Here is a 16,465-nt window from a genome sequence, read left to right on the forward strand (position 1 = left end):
TATATACACTACCAAATGTAAAATAGATAGCTAGTGGGAAGCAGCCACATAGCACAGGGAGATCAGCTCGGTGCTTTGTGACCACCTAGAGGGGTGGGATAGGAGACGCAAGAGTGAGGGGATATGGGGATATATGTATACGTATAGCTGATTCACTTTGTTATAAAGCAGAAACTAACACACCATTGTAAAGCAATTATACTCCAGTAAAGATGTAAAAAATAATAATAATACAAAACGGTCTCTTTGCAATCAACATTTGGAAAGGGACAAAATATTTGCAAATCATATATCTGATAAGGAGATAATATCCAGAATATGTAAAGTACTCCTACGACTCAACAAGAACAAAACCCCCAAATAACCGAATTAAAAAATCGGACAAGGACTTGAATACACATTTCTCCAAAGATGACATTAAAATGACTAACAAGCATATGAAAAGATGTTCAGCATCACTAATCATTAGAGAAACGTAAATGAAAAGTCACAAGATGGGGACTTCTCTGGTGGCACAGTGGTTAAGAATCTGCCTGCCAATGCAGGGGACAAGGGTTTGATCCCTGTTCTGGGAAGATCCAACATGCCGCAGAGCAACTAAGCCCATGTGCCACAACTACTGAAGCCTGCGGGCTCTAGGGCCCGTGTGCCATAACTACTGAGCCCGCATGCTGCAACTACTGAAGCCCACGTGCCTAAAGCCCATGCTCTGCAATAAGAGAAGCCACCGCAATGAGAAGCCTGCGCACTGCAACGAAGAGTGGCCCCTGCTTGCCCCAACTAGAGAAAGCCTGTGTGCAGGAACGAAGACTCAACACAGCCAAAAAAAAAAAAAAAAAAAAGATAGCTACACCATCTTTAAAAGAAAAATCACAAGATATCACCTCAAACCCAGTAAGATGGCTACTATTAAAGAAACAGAAAATAGCAAGTGCTGGCAAGGATGTAGAGAAGTTAGGACCCTTGTACAGCATTGGTAGGAATGTAAAATGGTACAGCTGCTGTGGAAAACAATATGTCAGTTCCTCAAAAAATTAAAAATAGAATTACATATGATCCACAAATTCCAATTCTGAGTATATTTCCCAAAGAACTGAAATCAGGATTTTAAAGAGATATATTAGCACACCCATGTACATAGCAGCTTTATTTACAAGAGGTATAAGCAATACAAATGTCCATCTATAGATGAATGGATAAACAAAATGTGATATATACACAGAATGGAATATCATTCAACCTTAAAAAGGAAGGAAATTCTGATACAGGCTACAACATGGGTGAACCTTGAGGACGTTATGCTGAGTGAAATAGGCGAGTCACAAAAAGGCAAATACTGCATGATTCCATTTACATTAGGTATCTAAAGTAGCCAAGCTCACAGAAACAGAAAGTAGAATGTGGTTCCCCAGGCCTGGGGGAAGAAAGAAATGGAAAGTTGTTCAATGGGCATAGAGCTTCAGCTCTGCAAGATGAAAAAGTTCTGGCAATCTGTTGCACAACAATGTGAATATACTTAATACTACTAAACTTAAAAATGGTTAAGATGGTAAATTTTATGCTATGTATTTTTTAAACCACCATTAAAGTTTTTAATTATTAAAAAAAACTGCAATTGAAACTATCACCCACAGAGATGGCATCTGAAATTTCAACAACAAAACAAGGAGTTTGTAATAAGTTGCATCAAATAAAAACTTGAACTGAACAAAACACAGCAAAAGGCTTCAGGATTTTCATGAGGTATTGTTAAAGGGAAAAAGGGATAGAAAAGACTATAATGTAATCCTACTTTTGTAAAATAATCAATTATTAAAATCTATCTATATCTATCTACCTATATAATTATATACGCCTGAGGAAAATTATGGCATTTTGCATACTAAATCAACAAGGGTAACTAACACGGGTTATATGGGGGGATATTGATGTGGGTTAGGGAAGGAGGGAGAGAGAAGAGATGGGAAAGGGAGAGTACAAAAAAGGAAAGGGGGAAAATACCAAACTCAATGAAAAAAATAATTCTCAAGTAGCCATACTCCTCAGATAGGCTACAAGTTTCTTAAACTTTCCCACATCTCAGTGTGCGTTCAGCACACAGGAAGACTGCTGACATTAGGTGAAGTTTTGAAATTACTTAGTTATTGGAATAAAAGTGAAAATATACGTATATATATATTTTTTTTTTGGTAGAGGAAAGGATTATTTATTTATTTATTTATTTATTTATTTAGGGCTGTGTTGGGTCTTCGTTTCGTGCGAGGGCTTTCTCTAGTTGCGGCAAGTGGGGGCCACTCTTCATCGCGGTGCACAGGCCTTTCACTATCGCGGCCTCTCTTGTTGCGGGGCACAGGCTCCAGACGCGCAGGCTCAGTAGTTGTGGCTCACGGGCCTAGTTGCTCCGCGGCATGTGGGACCTTCCCATACCAGGGCTTGAACCCGTGTCCCTTGAATTGGCAGGCAGATTCTCAACCACTGCGCCACCAGGGAAGCCCCACGAAAAAATATTTTTCCATAAGAACTGGACCTTAGTAGTAAGGTGGATGGTGCTATCATCTTTTACCATCTATCTTTATGATTGGTGCTTGAGCCATAGGTCAGGCCCCTTGGTTAACTGATTTCTTATTTTTCATTTCTACTAGTTAAGAAAATCCTAGCTCTCAGGAATGGCAGCAAGCATTGGTAGATCCGGAAATTCAACTTAAACAGGGACCTGGTGACTTCCCTGGTGGTCCAGTGGTTAAGACTCTACGCTCCCAATGCAGGGGGCCCAGGTTCGACCCCTGGTCAGGGAACTAGACCCCACATGCCACAAGTAAAAGATCCTGCATGCTGCAATGTAAGGTCTTGCACACGGCAAAGAAGATCCCGCGTGCCGCAACTAAGACAAGGCGCAGCCAAATCAATAAATAAATATTAAAAAAACAAAAAACGGAACTGAAAAAAGACCTGAGTGCTGCATCATATGGGCTTTATATGGGCTTCTATCCAAGTGTCCTTCAAGCCCAGTCCCTTCACCCTGAGTCCTACTGACTCTTTCTCTTGTCCATCTCTTCTGGCTTTTCCTCCTCTGCAAGCCCAGGGAATTATTTCCTCCTGTTAAGGAAAAGCTGTGCTCTAACATTATGTAGCCTATGCTAAGTTGCCCTCTACGGTCCACGTTTTTGAAACTGAAAAAGGCAAAAATGAACTCCTAGACCCACTGTCTGCTGGCACATCACGCTCCTTCTCTAAAGTATGAGCACAGAATTAGCTAGCTTGAGCAGGTAGGGGGAAGAGCCAAGAGGTACAAGGAAAAACCAGGAACAACATAAAGAGGGCATTAATATTTCAAAAATATTATCTTGTCACATTGACACCCTCAAAACTAAATTTGATAGATCACTTCTAACTATTCAAGATGTGACTGTACCAAGGAGCTATGCTACTTGAGAACATCTGAAATCAGAAAAAATGGCATTATTAATGTCATGAAAAAAATGTTTCTCTCAAATCCCACAAGTTTAAGAACTCATGTGTGCACTTTTCCCCTTGAGAACCAGGACAGTGCAATACAGAAAAGCAGAGGCTTACACAGAGTGCCCATTTCTTCATGCACCAGGCTGAAAGACATGCCTGGTGCCTGTGATCTGCTCTTATTCACAACTGTTTAATATCCCCTTCAACACTGAACCGAGGTCAGGAAGCATGCTGTCCCCACCAGCTGCTCTCTGTGAATGAAGGTGCAGGACCCGGCCACGCCGTGCAACACCGCTTACTTGCAGAGCTACACCCTTCCCTGCTGCCCACAGAGTTGGTGCTGTCAGAGCTGTTCTCAAAACACTTTTCCAGTCTACATCAGAGATCACAAAAGGATCCAAAATAAATTTAAAATCTCTGCTTCTGTAACCTGAGTCCCCAGGGATGAAAATAAAATGCCACCCGGCACACCTCCCTCATACGTACCAGGCATAAACCAGAGGGTGATTCGTGCTCTGCATTTAGTGGTTTTGTCTAACCAAAAGGCAAAATACCTGAAAGCACACAAGTGATAGTAATAGCTCTTCCACTTGGCATGCTATTAAGACCATGTGACATCTAGCACTGTCATTTATTAATTTATTTATTTATTTATAATATATTTATTTATTTTTGGCTGCACTGGGTCTTTGTTGCCGTGCGCGGGCTTTCTCTAGTTGCGACGAGTGGGAGTTACTATTTGTCGCGGTGCGCCGACTTCTCATTGCGGTGGCTTCTCTTGCTGCAGAGCACGGGCTCTAGGTGCCTGGGCTTCAGTGGTTGTGGCTTGCGGGCTCTAGAGTGCAGGCTCAGTACTTGGGGCACACAGGCCTAGGTGTTTTGCAGCATGTGGGATCTTCCCAGACCAGGGCTCGAACCCGTGTCCCCTGCACTGGCAGGCAGATTTCCAACCACTGTGCCACCAGGGAAGTCCCTAGCACTGTCATTTAATAAAGGGACTTTAGTAATAGTCACTCTGCTTTCTCTTCTAGTAGAATAACTTGTGCCTGGATTCACAAGCTGCTTACCACTAGCAAGCCTTAAAGCCCTTTTGGGCGCATGGAACTCATTCTACTCTGAATGTCATCTCTGGGATCTTGGCCTCTTCAGCAACAAAATTCATCAATTTTGTACTGTAAAGTTATTTTATATTTATTCAAGAAAATAACTGGTTCACCAGAGAGGCCGCTATCCTTTGAAAATGTCACAAATGCTTTCCAGGCTGCCATTATTTGACAAAGTTTCACAATAAAATAACCCCTGGGTACTAGGGAATGGATTACTGATAGGGTGAAATCTGATTGCCAGCTAATCATTGTTTTGCTTTCCTTTGGGGGGAGTATATGTGAAATCACCATATCTGCAGATACATTTGTCCCAACACGTATAGATTTATACTCTGTACACACACTACATTATAGCAGAATTCTGAATCGTACATTATTATTCATCATCACTATTTTTGAGCCACTGATCCATTTTTTAAAAATGGAATATAATGCAATAGCTAATGTCAATAACTACCCTTAAATTACATGAAGCCTGGCGAAGCTCCACAACATTAACATGTTAGCTAGGACAATTCGTTACATATACATTCTTTAAAAATGCAAACATTAAGAACACAATGGCACACACATCTTTAAAAAAACACAATTAATCTTACATTTCAAGTATGTAAAATGTATGCAAAAAATATTATTCCAGTGCTGACCACCTGATAGACCTCAGGGATGCTTTGCGTTTTCAGGACACACTTTCAGAAACACCAATCAAGCACAGTCTTTCAGAAACTACTGGCTTAAGCACATCTAATCCTTACTTTGGCAGGGAATTTTTTTAGGGTACCCAACAATTACTTTTAGTAATTTTTCAGGAGGCTTATAAAATTGCACTCAACAATGCAGATTCTAGAAATTCTACTCTAGTTCTCCATTTATTTACAACAGAGAATCCCAAAAGGTCATTTCGAAGGGTACAACAACTAAAATAAGCTTAAGGAAAAAGAGAGATTGCTTTCATGGAATCTGTATCTCCTATACAGACCTCTCCTCTCGGTCCACACCTGAATACCCATTTCCCAAAAAAATTTCAAGTCATTTAGTGAAACCACACATAGTTTCAAAAAAATGTAATCTCGCTCATTAATTTTAGTATGGTGAAGAGGAAGGGACATAGAACCATAAAGCTGAAAGCTTTAATTTGAATACTCAGCACCACTAGTTACCTGTTAACCTCCATATGTCACAGTTCTCTAATCTATATGAAATCAACATGCACAAAACCAAATTCATGATCTTCCCCCAAATGGTCCCCTGACGGTATTCCCCATCACAATGAGTGGTCCCAGCATCTGCCTAGTTCCACAACTTAAAAACCTAGGAGTTATCTTTCATACCACTTGCATTGCCAATCCACAAGGAAACTATTGATTTTACCTCCTAAATATTTCTCAAATCCATCCATTTCTTAACAGCCTCATGGCCACCATCCTAGCACATGCTATCTGCATCTCTCATCAGGACGAGGGCAAGCCTACTACCCTAAGTGGTGTCCACGCAATTTCTTAGCCCCCTCCAATTGGTTCTCTGCACTGATACACAAGTGATCTTTTCAAAACACAAATCTGATATTATGCCCTGGCTTAAAATCCTTCTGTAGCATTCCATTAAGATAGACCAAAATCCTTAAGGCCAAACGCTGCCCGATCTGTCCCCTGTAGCCTCTCTCCCTTGCTCTCTCCAGCTACACGGCCGGTTCAGCTTCTCAAACACACCACACTATTCCCTCCTGTAAGGAGTGCTCTTCTTCCCTTCTGAGATGTCCTCCCTCCCCTTCACCTAGCTAACTCCTACTCATCCTTCAGATCTCAACTTCTTCAGGAGCCTGTCCTGCCCCCAAAGTCTCCATTAGGTTCCTCTGCAGAGAACCATGCTCCTTATCTGGGGTGTAATTATACAATCTTGGATGTATCTGATTGAAGTCTGTCTTCCCCACTGTGGTGGAAACTAATGGCAGCAGGGACTGTGTTTTATTCACCATCATAACCCCATCACCTAACAACATACTGGCACATAGTAGATGCTCCATTTGTTGAACGAATATATGAATGGGTAAAGGAGTCAGTACCATCTGATGATTCCCATTTATCTCTAATAATTCAGAATTTACCACTGGTTGTGAAAGCAACTGTCACAAGAGATACACAATTTTGCTGTTAAGGATTACGAGTCACTAGACAGCTTCTTGAAGTTAGAGAGACCTTGTCTTACTCAGATTTGAATATGAAGAGAGTTAATATAACATACTGGCTAAGGACTCAGGATTTTAAGTCCACAGGTGCGGTTCTATCTAGCCTCTAATACTTACTGTCTGACCTGAAGGCAAGTTACCTAACTTCTTGGCGTATTAGTTTTTTCATCGGTAAAACTGGTCTAAAACAATACCTACCTAATAAGGTTATTGTGAGGATTAAATAAAATTGTTCCTATAAATGCCACCACAGGGTCATTCTTATTAGTCCATAAATGATTGCTAAAGTAATGATAACTGAAAGACCTCTAAAGGCAAACACACAAAAATATTACCACAAAGCAATCACTGCCTGCAGAGCTACTGATTTCTACCTAAAACTTCCACGATAGCCCAAGAAAGATCATCTACCTACAGATTATTCTAGACAACAGGACTTTGCAAAAAAAAAAAAAGAAGGAAGAACATGTCTGTGGCATCGGGCACTCTCAACACAGTGCAATGACAGTTCAGTGAATAGCTCTCCTCAAGTCTATATCCTTTACAGCTAATAATAATAATTAGAATACCAACCTACTAATAGCACATAAATCACATATCTCAGAAAAACAAAGAGAACCAAGCTGTGAAGCACACTGAAAACAGGACAAGAACAACAACAAAAATAATTAATGGGCAATTCTTCTGAGTAGTTAAAAATACAAGAGAAAAACTAAATTGAATATGTAAAAAGTGCAAATATATATACTGCCATTAACTCTCTGAGAAATTTAAATTTGGGTTTTACAAATCCATTTGTAACTCCAAGTATCATTACTCTGGTATTGTCTCAAGTTCAAGGAATTAAAAGAATGACCTATAGAAGAAATTTCACTTTTAAGTCACTTACTGAAACCACATACATTTTCAAAGAAATGTAACCTTGATCTTTAATTTTAGTATGGTGATTAAGAAACGGCACAAAACCGCAAAGCTGAAAACCATAATTTGAACACTCGGCACCACTAAATAGGTGTTAAATTCCCCATTTTCCCATATTTCCCAATTTCCCCATTTTCTTTTCTTTTTCTTTAATATTTACTTATTTGGTTGCACTGGGTCTTAGTTGCGGCTTGCGGGCTCCTTAGTTGCGTCCAGTGGGCTCCTTAGATGTGGCATGCAAACTCTTAGTTCTGGCATGCATTTGGGATCTAGTTCCCTGACCAGGGATCGAACCTGGGCCCCTTGTATTGGGAGCGCAAAGTCTTAACCACTGCGCCACCAGGGAAGTCCCCCCATTTTCTAATTTACAGAAATAAGGATATCTGTTGGCATAATGTTGAAAACTGTTAAATGGCAAGAACTCTTGAGTTTGTTATACTTGAGGATTTTTGTGTATGTTTGAGTTTTTCCACTATAAAACATTAATAAAAAGGATAACTTCTGCTTTGCTGCCTGTTATGCGGAAAAAATGAAAAAGTACATTATCTCACTATGTCAGGTAGTGTCTAAGGTAGTTGAAAACTCTTTTTAAAGTTTGTTCCACTAAATTCGGTGGGTAGCTAAATAGATAAGGATTTTAAAAACCAATTCTAGGAAGATAAGACACAATAGTGTCCTCTATTGGCATTCTTCCATGAAGAATCATGATGTTCTTATCAAAAAGTATTGAAAAAAGTCAGCCAAGGTGTTCTGCAACTAAATATGAATAATAGTAGCCCTTTGCCAATATTTAGATAAAGATAAATTAACAGACAACACCTGCTATAATTTTAAGTTTCTTCCATAAATTCTTCTTAAATCTTTAGCATCTGCTACAACCTGAGTATATTAGAGCCTAACATGTAATACCTAGTTTAGCTCATTCATTCATTCAACAATTGTTGAGTGCCTGCTTCCCATGCCAGCCTCTGTTAGGTGCTAGAGGTAAAGCAGAAAACTCTGGTGCCTGCCTTCCTGGGGACAAGTTTGCGTATTTATTTACTTTCATCATATCATAATTATAAACTGTATGGCTATGCCGAGAACACCCCACAATGTGAAGGGCACCCCCTGCATATGTGAACATGGCTGCAGCCCTGAAGTCTAACAAAGAATTTCTCAACTCAACACTCTTGACAGTTTGGGCTAGAGAGTTCTTTGTTACAGGGGGCTGTCCCATGCACTACAGGATGTTTGGCAGCATCCCTAGCTTCCATCCACTGCATATAACACCCCCTCAATGTGACAACCCAAACCATGGCCAAACATTGCCAAATATCCCCTGGTGGGGGGGAGGGAGGGATGCACAAAACTGCCCCTGGTTGAGAGTCACTAGTCTAACAGTAGCTAGTAAGCAGCAGGTGTAGAACTAGAACCCAGATTTGTTTCTGTTCTCAGAATAATACTTTAGGGACTTCCCTGGCCATCCAGTGGTTAAGACTTCGCCTTCCAATGCAGGGGGTGCGGGTTCAATCCCTGGTCAGGGAGCTAAGATCCCACTTGCCTCGTGGCCAAAAAACCAAAACATAAAAAACAGAAGCAATATTGTAACAAATTCAGTAGACTTTTAAAATGGTCCACATTTTTTAAAATCTTAAAAAAAATAATACTTTAACGACAAAAGTAATGTATGATCATTGTCAAGATTCCAACCAAAAGCACATTAAGAGTAGGAAATCTCCCTCTCCTCCTCCTTATCTCCCTTCCTGCAAAGCTAACCACTGTTAAGTCTGTTGTGTACACATCTTAAAATACACACACACACACACACACAGGGGAAGAACAAATGTTTTCTTTTTAACTTCTGCGACTTGCTTCTGTCTGTCATTCAATTCTCTAGGTCAATGTACATCCATCCATCTCACTCTTTCTTCATAAGCCACAAAGCAGTCTGGGTTATGGGTGTATCATAATTTATGTAAGCTTTCACCACTGGTAAGCATTTATACAGTCTTTAGTTTTTGGTTATTTCTAACCATGCTACAGTGGAAAAATGCTGTAGTTAACATCCTTGTACAAGGACTTCTATGACACCAACTCGCAGGAGTAGAACTGCTGAGTCAAGGTATTCATGTTGTAAATTTTGCTGGTTACTGCCAATAGCCTTCCCTTTCTCCTTTACAGGTCACCATAGGAAGAAATAAGATAACGTATCTAAAAGGTTTGTAACAGTGATATATATTATATATACTCAATTAATAATTAAGGCATTCCTGGAGTAATCTTTCCCTACAAGTCTGCTTGTATGTTTTTTAAGTTAACAAAAAGTGTCTTGTATACCTTTTTAAAAGATCCTCTCTGCAGCAGTGCTAGGAGGGCTATTTTAAGCAATAGCAAGATAAAAAAGTGAACATAACCAACCATTTTGTAAATGAGAAGAAATGCATACTATATCCAACATTTTCAATGTGGCAAATAGGTATGCTTACCAGTCATTATTTTAAGTGTTACAGATGAAATGCAGAGGGGCTTTTTTTTTTCATTCTAGGATTTTCATTATATTTTCTATTGATTTTTATCACAGAATTATCAGATAAAGTTTCTCTGTAACTGATATGCTTTAGTAAACCTAATTTAACATCTTGCCCTCTCAGAACACTTGCAGTAAGAAAATGACCTTAGGCAGTGTTAAATTTAGGTCCAGTCAATAGTTTTCAAGAAGAGACAACTTGCACACTTTAAAAGTTTAAGCATCATCAGATTGAATAAATGCAGAGTTCACTATCGTAATTTGACACCTCTCAACAGGCAATAAGTACATATTATGAGCTAGTATATTTACAGTGTCATGAACTAAAACACCCGATGGAACATGAAGTTGCCTCAGTTCACTATAGCCTGTGTGACCTTGATTAAGACTCTTGCAGGGCTTCCCTGGTGGCGCAGTGGTTAAGAATCCGCCTGCCAATGCAGGGGACACAGGTTCGAGCCCTGGTCCAAGAAGATCCCACGTAATGCGGAGCAACGAAGCCCATGCACCACAACTACTGAAGCCCGTGAGCCACAACTACTGAAGCCCGCGCGCCTAGAGCCCATGCTCCACAACAAGAGAAGCCACCACACTGAGAAGCCTGCGCACCGCAACGAAAGTAGCCCCCGCTGGCAGCAACTAGAGAAAGCCCACGCACAGCAACGAAGACCTAATGCAGCCAAAAATAAATAAGATGAAATAAATAAACTTAAAATATTAAAAAAAAAAGACTTGCAAATTTCCTCCTTAGGATTGTCCAAATATGAATGAATAGTGGGGACTGGAAGGAAACATGGAAATGGGAAGACAGCTCTATTTGTTAGGCTGGTGGGATAGTGCTTAGTTTCTATTGGCCTTATCCTGTTTGGGCTATAGTTCATTGTAAATTCTCTGTATCCATAGTTACTATCACTGGATCCTCTTAAAAATCCATCCAATTCATATGAATGGGAAACTGTCTACAACCTTGCTACTCAAAGTGTGGTACTCTGACCAGCAGCATCCATATCACTCAGGGCCTTGTGAGAAATGCAGAACCTCAGGCCCCACCTCTGAACCACTGCCTGCATTATAACAACATCCCCAGAGGATTCCTGTGCACATTAAAGTTTGAGGAGCCCTGGTCTACAAGACTTAGAGCAGTGATTCTCAAGGGTGGGGAAGAGGGAGACAATTTTGTCCCCAAAGGCCCATTTGACAATATCTGGAGGTATTTTTTGGTGGCTGCTACTGGCATCTCGTGGATAAAGGCCAAGCTTCCTGCCAAACAACCTACAAGGCAAAGGACAATCTCCCATAACAAAGAAATATCCAGCCCCAAACGTCAGAGGTTGAGAAGCACTGACTGAGAGGAAAAGCAGTTTTGCCCAACTCCATATATACACTGTTGACCGTAAAATAAAAAGAAATATAATATCAGAAGTTCATATTGTCCTTTTTGTCAGAATTCAAATATTCATATTTAATTCCTATCTTTATTGGTAAAAGGCTATATTTTATAATTCTTCTTTAGAAGAAAAGAACATGAGGTCACTGAGTTAAACACAGGAGAAATAATATCATCCTTTCCCAAAATGGAAACAGAACATTTAAATTAAAATTTTAGTCACAGAGCAGACTAGTTTTATATTGTCATTGTAAAACAATACCTATGCTGTTCTGGAGAGCAGTTTTCTAAAGAAACAAATTGTAAACTTTTTTCCAAAACTATTCCAGTATTTACCAACTCTCATTGTTAAGACATGCTTATTTAATATTAAACTTAAAATTACATCTGAAAGAATTTAATTGCAATTCTTAGGGGAGAAAAATAATGCTATTAGAAGAAAAATGTTTTGTACTTAAATTACTGTACTAAAATCTCATATCCTAATTATAAAAATTACCTACTAGATCTAATTTGTAGATTATAGGTTAAAAAAAACCCTATTCTGAGAAATGACTGAAAACTTTTTCGAAGTTCCATCCATAGGCTACATTTACAAACTCATCTGAAACGTATCAGGAGATACACAAATAAAACCCTATCTTCCAGGTGCTTAGTCTAGCTCATAAAGCATACTTAGTATTTGCAAGGAAACAAAAATAATTTTTAATTTCAAATTAAACTGCATGAAAAGTTTATATCCTTACATAAGGCATCCAGATACTCTTTTGGATATAATCATAACAAAAGTAGAGAGGACAGTCGCTATATGTGTATTTCTATTAGCTTCTTAAGATGTTAATGAAAATGACTAAAGGTGAGAAGAAAAAGAACCTTTCATAGCTCTCATTTTCTATGAAATAATTATTTTATTTTCCTTTGAATGAAACAGAACTCAGCCCCTACATATACTAATTATAAAGTTTCAACCATTGAAAATGTCACACAACTACACAGCTAAGAAATATAACTGACTAATGACTATCTAATTTCCATAAATCACTCTCGTAATCATGGTCAGGTCAGTTTAAAAGGCTCGTATTATCTTAATATACTAGGTTAATTATCTATACTTTAATACAGACAAAATTTCCTCTTGAGTATCTTTCACAGCTCTGTAACCTTCCACCAGCCAAATAAGTATAGCTGCTGGCAGACTAGACATTTTCTTTTCCTAGAGATTGGCTCACAGAAAACCATAAGGAAGAGTTATTAAGATCCTGAGATGAATATGAAAACAATAAAATGTAAATATAAAATTAATTATAGTTGGAAGGACCTGAAATCCATCTACAACCACCTTCTAATTTTAAAAATGGAGAACTAAAGGTTCAGCAAGGTCAAGCAAGATGCCCAAGGAAACACAGCAAATTAATGGCAGGTCTCCCAATTCCAGACAGTACTTCAGCAGTTTTACACAAAAGCATATTAACAATTAGGAGCAAGTGTGCAATTCCATCATTCTTTCAACATCACTTTGTTCTTCAAATGATCACTTACTAAGAGCACCAGAATCTTGGGATTTTAGAGTCTGAGAGGGGAGCCTTTCATGATCCCTCCTCTTACAGATGAGGAAACTGATATCCAGAGAGATCTTACTGTTCCATTCATTCACCCACAAGCATTTATTGGACTGCTGCAATAAGCTAGGTCTTAGAGATACAAAGATACACATAAGATCACAGTTCTTAAGGAGCTCATGTGGGACCAAGAGAAAAAAATATATAACTGTAATCCAACAAGATGGTTATTATAAGAAAGGTATTCACTAAGAAGAGTGGGGGCAGAAAGGAATTAATCAGCTCTGATTGTTTGGATGTAACACTGTACACCAAGCATGAACAGATAGCTATTTACACCAATTAATCTTGGCTACAATGTTTTATATTAAAACAGATGAAAAAAGTTCCACTTTCACCAAAAGGAGTAGAGACTACTGTTTTTTAGAGTGCCAGGCAGAGTGCCTGGCATTTCACGCCTATTATTTAATCCTGAAAATGACTCAGAGGTAAGCAGTATTATCCCCATTTTTCAAAGAAGGAGGACCGCTGAGACAAGCTTGTCCAAGTCAAGATACACCAGAGTCATAATTTGAACCCAGGTTTGCCTGGCTCCCAAATCACATTCCTTTCTTTCTGTTAAACTATGAATCTCTCTGCACAGGATTTATTTGTTCAAATCATCCTCCACGTTTTCTCTACAGTCTTCGTTAAGCAATACACCCTGCAATAAATAATTCTAGCCTTCAAGATTATCACTTCCTAGAATCAGGAATCAGAGTTTAAAAACCTTAAGGAAGGAAAGACAAGAAAAGGTTCTGCTTATACCCAAATAAAGTTTCCTCACTCATAAAAATTGAAATATTGGTGTAGTGAACTTCAGCTTTTACCTCTTGCTTAAAGGAGTCTTACTTTTTCTGTTTAGATCACACCATAGGTGCTCCATAAGTAGTAGTATTTTTCTTCAAGGTGTTGAGAGGGCAGACTCAAACTTTCTGAAGCTTTGAATTTTAAAAAGTACTAAGCATTTTCTTTTGTTGTTTCTATTCCTGTCCAAAACATTTTGAAATAGAGAAGGCTGGGGAAAAGCTCTATTCCAAGATGCTAAGGAGGAATTTAGGATGCAAATGGTTAGCCCGCTGCCCAGCCTTCTACAGCTAACATGTTTCATCTTCGGGCAAAAAGGAAGATTTCAAATGCTAAGGGGCGAGTTGGGGAGGAGGACGGGGCCAAGGGGTAGAAGATCAAATCCTAATCCCTAGTATTAAGTCCAAGGAGCCTTCATAGTTGCCTGTGAATAAAGTAACTACGCGGGAAGCCCAGCTGAAACCAAGAAAGGAAAGACCTGCTGGATAACGACGGCATCCTTTATTGAAAAAGTTGTATCGAAGTACACACTAAGTCACCCAGCAGTCTCCAGTGATGCGGGTCATGGAACAAATTTCAAAGAGGCCTTTTCTCTGCATTTAAATGAACACATCTGAGCATTTAAACTGAAACCTCACCCCCAAGACCCCAGGAGAAAAATATAACCGCCCTCCGTATAACAAGATTTTCGGTGCGGGCCGCAGCCTCGCCGCTCTCCGGACACCGGCGTGGAGCTGCCCCGGCCTCCCCGCGGTCCCCGCCCGGCTCACCCCGGCGGCCCTGAGCCCCGCCGCCCGCTCCGAAGACGGACCGCCCTCCGCCACCCAGGCTCACCTCCGGGCACGCCGCCTCCCGCGCCCTCCGGACCCCAGCGCCCGGCGACCAGCTGAAAAACGAGGAGGAAGCGGAGCGGGCGGGACCCGAGGCTGAGGACCCTGCGCTCCGACCCCCGCGCAGCCATTGCCCGGGACCCGCGCGGGAACGCAGGGAGCCGTCTCGCGACGGCCGCGTGAGGAACGCGGACTCGAGGGACCGAGCCGGGAGTGTGGGTTGGAGCCAAAGGCTAGCAGCAGCTGCGGAGGGGCTGACAGGCTCCTCAGCTGGAGCCGGGGTAAGCCTCCACTGCCCGCCGGATTTGGGAAGGCTCTGGGCGCGAGAAGAGGCTCGGGAAGCCTAGCCCCGCCCAAACCCCGCCCCCTCTCACCTCTCACCGCCCAGCCCCGCCTCGTCGTCTCTGGCCCCGCCCCTCCACTCATAGCCCCGCCTCCGTTCCGCCCCGTCGTTCCCCAGGCCCGGGTTTTGGCCCCACACTATCCATTCTAGCTCCACCTTTTTCACACCTGGCCCCTCCTCACCACTCTGGCCCCGCCTCCAGGCCCGACACCTGGCGGGTGAGATGTTGGAGCTCAGAGTCCCAGGAAGGGCAAGGCCAGAGGATGGCATCACAGGCGGGTCCTTAGTCTAACCACAGAGTAACCTTGGGCAAGCCGCTGCACACCTATGATAACTACCACTAATTAATGTCTGCTCCGTGCCCAGCACCAAGAGGGGAACCAGACAGACAGACTGCTCTCAGCAGACAGAAAACCAGTAAACATAAATAAAGTTATTGATGAGAGACGCAAAGGAAACAGGCGGGAGGCTGAAACATAGTGGAAGGGCACTTACTCCTAGGCTCCTGGCTGAAGCTCTCTCCACTCAACACTGCTGCCCACTAAATTATTCCTTGCGAGGTAAATACCAGTCGCAGCTTGCCTGCCTCAAAACGCTGTTATGAGAGCCAAGTGATCCCCAACAGAAGACCAGCGAGGCGACACTGGGCAAGTCACCCTCCCTCTCTGGGCCTGCTTCTTCACCCTTAAAAGGAGGAGGATAAGCTAGAGGACTTGGAAGGTCCAGCTCTGACACTCATTCAAGCCATCCACAGAAATGATTTGCAGGTGTCTCAAATGCGGACAACGCCCTCCATGCTGCCATCAGTTAACGTTAGCAAATGTTAGTGACTCCATCTGCCGCAGACACTAGCAACTCCGATGGTGATTGATAATGACTGCTAGAATTCCAACTCAAATCGCACTAGATCATACATTTCATCCCTTCTATTCGTAATTGATTAGAAAGCTTCATCTGACTGACGAGATTCAGGCAAATCATCTTTGAACTTCAATGGCAGTGCGTTTCTCTGATTCTTCACAGAAAGCTTTACGGATTTGACACCTCTAAGACTCCTTGTAAGCAGAAATATCACTCCAAGCTCCAGACTCTGAATCTGTTTAAAAACTAAACCTGGTTGCAAAGAATCCAAAGGTGAAAATTAGTTAAGACTTTTTTCCCCGACTAAGTACCACCAGGAAAATGGAAACAATATCCATTGAAACTAGTCTGCTTAAGCTGGACTTAGGGAAAGAAAGGGGCCACAGAAAATGATAACCAAGTTGTCACTAATTACACTTCTACATAGGAAGGAAAGACAGTACTTATTGTCCCTTATTT

General features: G+C 41.1%; 1 protein-coding gene across 1 annotated transcript in view; it reads right to left on the reverse strand.

Moving 5' to 3' along the window:
• CHRNA5 (cholinergic receptor nicotinic alpha 5 subunit) overlaps positions 1-15,034 on the reverse strand; it is a 52,431-nt gene extending 37,397 nt beyond the window's left edge. The window contains exon 1 of the mRNA XM_082618879.1: positions 14,807-15,034. Coding sequence (XP_082475005.1) covers positions 14,807-14,933 — 127 coding nt within the window. The 5' untranslated portion in view covers positions 14,934-15,034. The remainder of the gene's footprint in view (positions 1-14,806) is intronic.
• Positions 15,035-16,465: the final 1,431 nt, after the last annotated feature.

This window comes from Mesoplodon mirus (assembly GCF_964341445.2).
Source record: "Mesoplodon mirus genome assembly, chromosome: 4".
NCBI classification, from domain to species: Eukaryota; Metazoa; Chordata; class Mammalia; order Artiodactyla; family Ziphiidae; genus Mesoplodon; species Mesoplodon mirus.